Genomic DNA, 6,602 nt, shown 5'->3' with positions numbered 1-6,602 from the left:
AACTATGGGGCCAATAGTCCTCTCAATATTTTGATAAATATCTTCAATAAAAACTATTTCTTAATTCAATCATTAAATGTTAATGTAAAATCGCAAAATTTTAAAAATATGTTCTTCATCCATTACAATTAAATTTATAAAATAGATTTAAGTATTTATAAGTATATTAAATGTACATAATGTTATAGAATAAGAGATTGCTGCGTTAGTATTTAACGTGTTGAATAAATAAAAGTATTTATGTACACCAGCGATCTGATAGGAAGTCTAACTCAGGCAATTGCGTATGCCGACGATCTAATTGCGTACAGAACAGCTCCAAAAGTTGAGATCATCAGAATTCTCTTGCAACGTGACTTTGACAAAATTCAGCGCTATTGTGATGACTGGAAGTTGAAAATCAACTTTCAGAAATCAGAAACGATTCTATTTAGGACTCCTTTGGCTAGGTAGATAGATAGATAGATAGATAGATAGATAAATTTTATTCATTAAAACAAGTTTTGTATACAATGTATTGAGTAGTGAACATGAATAAATTAAGACATGACAAAATTTGTCGTGTGTCTGTGGTATACAATATTATTATAAAAGTATATATAATTAATTTTTAATTTTTAAAACATTAATTTGATTTTAAACTGATACATTTTTGCAAACATTTGTAGTAATATACATTTTAAAACATTTTTCGTGGACTTTAGTTAAAAACGGAATGACTTTTAGTTTAGTTAAAACAAAATGACTTTTAGTTTAGTTAAAACGGAATGATTTTTTTAGTTTAGTTAAAACAAAAATTAAAATTTTAAATTAAGTAAGAGCTTAAAAGATATATTATTGCATAGCTAATTAGAAACTTTCGGTGATTATCCTTGTTCTATAAGCACAGGCCTTACTATAAAAGTTGAAAAGAAGCTGCCAGTCGAAACCATTCAGATAAGTCTTTACTTCCTCAATGAGTAGAACATTTTTACCAAAGTAGTGACGTCTTATTTCTTTGAGCACGAGGCAGACTCCAATAAAATGAAGGATGTCTTCTCTCTCTTGCAGATTACATAAACTACAGTTACCCGCCGTTCGATGTGGAGAAAAATTTAATTTGATAAGTTCGCCTCTAATTTTGAAGATGATCCCAATGTTGTAGCACGAGAAACAGCTTTTAAAATAGTTATTTTCATTGAGATTGTAGTTGATTAATGAATAATACTTTCGCTCTGTTGAACTGCGAGCTTTGTCGATAAAAGCATATCTTTCATTTTCATCAGTCAGCTGGATTATTTCATAAAAGATCTTCTTCCACTGGTTTGAGTTAGCTTCTGTCAAGTTAATCGTAATTCCACAGTTTCCGGCAAGTTCAACCCAATTTTTGATGAAGAGCGTTTTCTTTTGCAGTGCATACTGAAGAATCTTCTTCGGAAGTCTTGATTCTTCCTTATTTACCACCCTTAATAAATAATCTGCATGTAGCTTAAGAGCAGAAATAAACATTGTTGGTAACCCCGATTCCAGGTGATACATATATTTTGGCGTGTTAAATGGAAGATAAAAGATTTTTCTTAGAAAGAACCGCAGCAGGCTTTCCGCATCCTCGTGCCGTTCTATCCCCCAAACTTGAGCACCATAAAACATAATAGATTTGGCTGTAGCATTAAATACATTATATTTGGAGCTAACTGTTATTAAATTGTTGCTGAAGATTTTTTTCCAATTTTGGCATATTGCTGATTTCGCCTTAACAACTTTATTTTTTAGATGGTTTTCTATTTTTAAGTTGAACGACATTTCCATTCCCAGATAGTTATATTTTTTTACTACTTCGAGCTTTTGTTCGTTATATTTCCAATTTTCACAGCTTGCAGTTCTTCCGGATCCTTTTTGGAAAATCATTACCTTGGATTTTTCCACATTAACCTCCAGACCCCATACTAAGCAATACTGATAGAGCTTATTTATCATAAGTTGTAGCGAAGATGGTGATTCGGCAAGAATAACTATGTCATCCGCGTACATGATAACCTTAACATTTGTGTTGTCAAAACTAACCCCACAAGTAAGCCACTCCACCAGGCAGCCTTGTTTGACACCTCGGTTTGCAATCAGTCTTTCCGATCGGTCTTTACCATTGCCTATATTTGCCTTTGTTTGCTGATAAAGTTTTACAAGTGCACGTACGAATTTTGTAGATATTCCTAAATTGTACAGGTTGTAGAACATGGCATTTCGATTTATCATGTCGAATGCAGCCCTAAAATCGACAAAGAAGGTATACAGCTTTCTATTTTGGTCTATTTTCATCTGCGCTATTGAAGTTAATATGAAAATGTTATCGACAGTAGAGTAGCCAGAGCGGAAGCCAGCTTGATACTCGCTGAGTTTTTCGTTCACGGAAACCCACTTCTCGAGTCTTTTGTATAATAATGTTGTATAAGCTTTTAGCGCCGAGTTCAACAAAGTGCTCCCCCTATAATTGGCTGGATTTGAGCTGTCACCTTTTTTATAAATTGGTAATATCAGGGACTCATAAAACTGATCAGTTAGTGTACCAAAGTTATATATGATGTCTAGTGCTTTTGCGAAGTTCTCTTTGAAAGTTTGAGAGCTATATTTGTAGAATTCAGCCGGAATGCCGTCTGGACCTGATGCTTTGCCATCTCTTAAAGAATTAAGTACCAATTCGACTTCTTCAAATCTAATTTCCTTATCTAAAAGATCGTCCACAATGTTGGGCTGTGCAAAACTCCAAGTAATTTGCACCGGTTGGTAAAGGAGTGATTCAAAATGGAGTCGTAATCTTTCCAATGGAATCGAAACCAGTTCTTTTGATTGGTAATTACCAGACAGTTTTCTCGGTAAATACCAAAATTCTTTTGCATCCTTGCTTTGACTTAGTTCACATGCCAATTTTTCTTCATGAGCTCGCTTTTTTATTTTAACAGTCTGTTTATAGTATTTATTTGCTTCCAAGTAATCTATTCTGATCGACTGAGATTCATTTTTTCTTAACTTGTTGAGCAAGGCTAAACACTTTTTTCTAAGTTTTTCGCATTCACGATCATACCACGCGGATTTCTTAAAGAGTGCACCTGGTTTGGGAATTGATGTCGCCGATTTTATGACGATTGATTCGAGGTCACATAAAGGCAAATAGTTTGCGATCGATCCATTTTGTTTTGTTTGAAGTAGGGCATCCATTGACGTTTTATATTCCTCTTTTTTATTTTTGTTCCATTTGAGGATTTTACTACCCAGATCGTCAGCGTCTGCTCGAGTACTGCAGGATTTGTTATTTTGAGTTTTTATTGTTATTGGCAGATGATCGGAAAATGTTTCCTTTTCGACCTTAAAACATTCGAACAATGTCCACCAGTCACCATCCATGAGGCCATAATCAATAACAGAACTACCCTAGTAGTATAAATATCGGACTTGAGGAATAATTCGAGGAGCACCAGTACAAAAATTCGGCTCCGAGCACCAAAATTGCTCCTTGAGGAGGGAGCAGAGCCTATAGTCTTATAGTAGCATGGGTAGAATGCATTGAGTGTCATGTGCGTGTGTGGAAAAAAGGTGGATGAAATTTTCTTTGAATTAGAAGTGTAGGAGTTTTGTAGGTGATAGTTTTCATTGAATGTCGTGTGCGTGGAAAAGGGATCTGTTTAGGTAGGTAGAATATTGTGTGCGTGGAAAAAGGGTCTAGTTAGAATGGGAATGTGGGTCGAGTGCTTAGAAAACAGGTAGATGAAGTGTATAGGATCTATTTTCAAATGTACTGTTGTCGAGACTGTAAATTTTCCTGTTTTGGTATAGTGATAGAGATGGTAAAATTTTGATGCGTGTATTTTACAACAATTATACAGTAGTATAAATATCGGACTTTCAAATGGATGAAATCTTATTAGAAAACTATTTGTGGAACAAAAGGCATTACGAGTTTGTAGGAGTTGTTACTTGTCATATCTAGGTATAAGTTAGGAAAAAGATTTTTAAGATGGTAATAAATTCCAGATAAAATTTGGAAAAAATGTCATGATGTGAATACAATAAACATAAATGCGGCAATAAAAAAGAAAATATGTGGTCGTGGGGAGAGATGCATTTAAAGTAGTAAGACTATAAACTATTGCATAGTAGCCATTAAAAAGAAAGGTTTTCCGAGAATCTAGGTAATTAAGTCTAGGCAAAATATTGGTATTCTCTTACTAGTTTTTTAGGTGAGTTGGATTTTCTTGAAAACGTGTTTGGACTTGTTTGAATTTCCACTTGGGGGGATGATTTTGAGCCATAATGGAAATCCTTTATTATCTGTGAATATATTATAATGAATGTGTATATGTATTATGTAAAATGTTTACTTCGTTCACAACGATGTCCCCCTATCATTTTTTGTCAATCTATTAAGATAGTCTTACATATATATTGAATGCAGAGGGCTTCTATAAAAGGAAAATCCTTGTTACTGACGAGCTCAGTTGATTTCGAGAACTAACAAGACGACATTCACCATGTATTTTGAAGAAGAATACTCTATATTCACTCTTGATGATTTTGCAGCAAGAGAAGCAAACTCACTTAAAGAAATAAGCAATTTTAAACCATCCAAAAAAATATCTGAACTGGATGCCAACATAAAATACAACATTTTCGCTCTACGAAAAGTTAAAACGCGTTGGGGGGAACGCATTGTCGCAGATCTTGGAGAGTTCACAGTAAGTTAAAAAATAATTAATTTGTTTCCATTGTTCATTACTTTAAATAATTTTTATTTATTTATTCCTACAGACTTTTCTACCGCAGAGATATTCCCAACTCTCGGCAAGCAACATGACATCAATTGGGGGAGGTAACTATGTCTTAGAGATTGTGAGACAAATCGGATCAACTTACGAATTAAAATTTATGAAAATGAAATAATTTATATTCAACTATTAAAACAAAAAATCAAAAATTATAGTTCTAAATAAACAAACAATAAAACAGTTTAAATCAATATTTAATTTTTTTTTTTTTTGCCTTTATTTTTTACATTTCTTATATTTCACAGTAATTCGTTTTTATTAATCCAGGAGTTATGTTCTGATGGAAATCCCAACCACTTAACAAAAACCTTATTTCCTCTCTTCTGTAAAACCTTTTCCACAAGAAAAGTGTCTGCACATTTAGTTTTCATCAGTTCTGGTTCATAAAAACTACCTTGTACAGGATTTCCTTGATAATCTTCAAGAAGATATGTATTTGGTTTTGTAACTTTGATTTTTCTTATTTTAAAAACCTCAGTAGTCCAGTTTGGTGTATATCCCTTTCCAAATGCATGTTTATACTTGCTGATTCTTACTTTGTCGCCGATCTTAAATTTTCGTTTACTTGCTCCTTCTTTATCAGTTTTAAAAAGCGGTAACAATGACTTTGAATTTTCCTTCGTTACATCTGCAGGAAAACATTTAATGGTTCTATGAAAAGAGTGATTGTAATCATTAATTAGTTTCTTATAAATATTCATCCACTTATAGTTTCCATTGAAACTAAATTCTTTCCACATTTTTTCTTTAAAAGTTCTATTGAATCTCTCGACAATGGAAGCCTTTAATGAACTGAATGTTGAGTAATGATTAATTTTGTACTTTTCCATTAAGAGTTTAAAGTTTTTATTGAAAAATTCTTTTCCATCATCTGTTTGTATATTCTTTGGAATTCTAGAAGAACATCTAAATATTTGTTCCATTCCTTTCATAATGGTAATACCCGTTTTGTTTTTCATTGGAATGACCCATGCAAATTTCGAAAACGTATCGATTACTGTCATTAAATAATTAAATCCTCTGTTTTGTTCACTGTATGGGATCATTTCAACCAGGTCAGCTTGCCATAAGTCATCGTAACCTTTGATGATAACATGACGACGTTTGAAGTTTCTACGTGCAGCCTTAGGCAACTCCTCAACAACCTCTCGCTTACTCATATTTATAAAGAGTGAATTCAACAAAATCAAAGAAAAGACTTATATATTTTGTTTGTTTTTTTTTTATTGCAATCTATTATATAATAACATAAGTTTCTTTACTTTAATTAACATTTTTTCCATATGGTAACAACCGCAAGTATCTGGACCTTCTTCACATAGGTTGGATGACCAACAACAGTTAGTATAATGATGTCCATGGGATGATTCTATGTATGTAGTATTTTTAAATTTACTAACCATTGAAATACAGTTGTTAAATTCTCCATAGTGTTCATCCAATACTGACTCGCCATTTGTTTTTAAAAAATCAAAAATATCTTTTATTATTTTATCAGTGTTCATTTTGAAGTTCCTTGTTGTTCAAGTGTTGAATGCTAACTAACAAATTTTATTTTACTTTATGAAAATTGAAAATCTTTTCTTCATTTTCACTTATATTATGTTTATATTAATACAAATACATATAACATTTTTTACTTATTTTAATCTATGGGCATAAAGGGTACATTAGGAAACAGCGTCTTCATAAAATGTTCAACTTTATTTTTAATTTTCTCGTCAACATACTTTTCTTCTATGGAATCTTTAAGTTGTTGAGAAATTAATTGTGATGCTTTCTTTTCTTGCTCCATACTTTTTATTG

General features: G+C 32.4%; 1 protein-coding gene across 1 annotated transcript; it reads right to left on the bottom strand.

Annotated features, from left to right (window-relative positions):
- Nucleotides 1-849: 849 nt before the first annotated feature.
- LOC129907145 (uncharacterized) lies at nucleotides 850-3,378 on the bottom strand. Its single transcript, XM_055983219.1, has one exon. The coding sequence runs from the start codon at nucleotides 3,376-3,378 to the stop codon at nucleotides 850-852; it is 2,529 nt and encodes an 842-aa protein (XP_055839194.1).
- Between the last annotated feature and the right edge of the window lie 3,224 nt (nucleotides 3,379-6,602).

The sequence above is a fragment of the Episyrphus balteatus genome, chromosome 1 (assembly GCF_945859705.1).
Source record: "Episyrphus balteatus chromosome 1, idEpiBalt1.1, whole genome shotgun sequence".
Classification (NCBI taxonomy): domain Eukaryota; kingdom Metazoa; phylum Arthropoda; class Insecta; order Diptera; family Syrphidae; genus Episyrphus; species Episyrphus balteatus.
The sequence above is the reverse complement of the archived record's forward strand: the minus strand, read 5'-3'. Positions and strand labels throughout refer to the sequence as shown.

Bases quoted from the DNA above. Each gene is read 5' to 3' on its own strand.
- LOC129907145 (XM_055983219.1), bottom strand. From the start codon at position 3,378: ATGGATGGTGACTGGTGGACATTGTTCGAATGTTTTAAGGTCGAAAAG.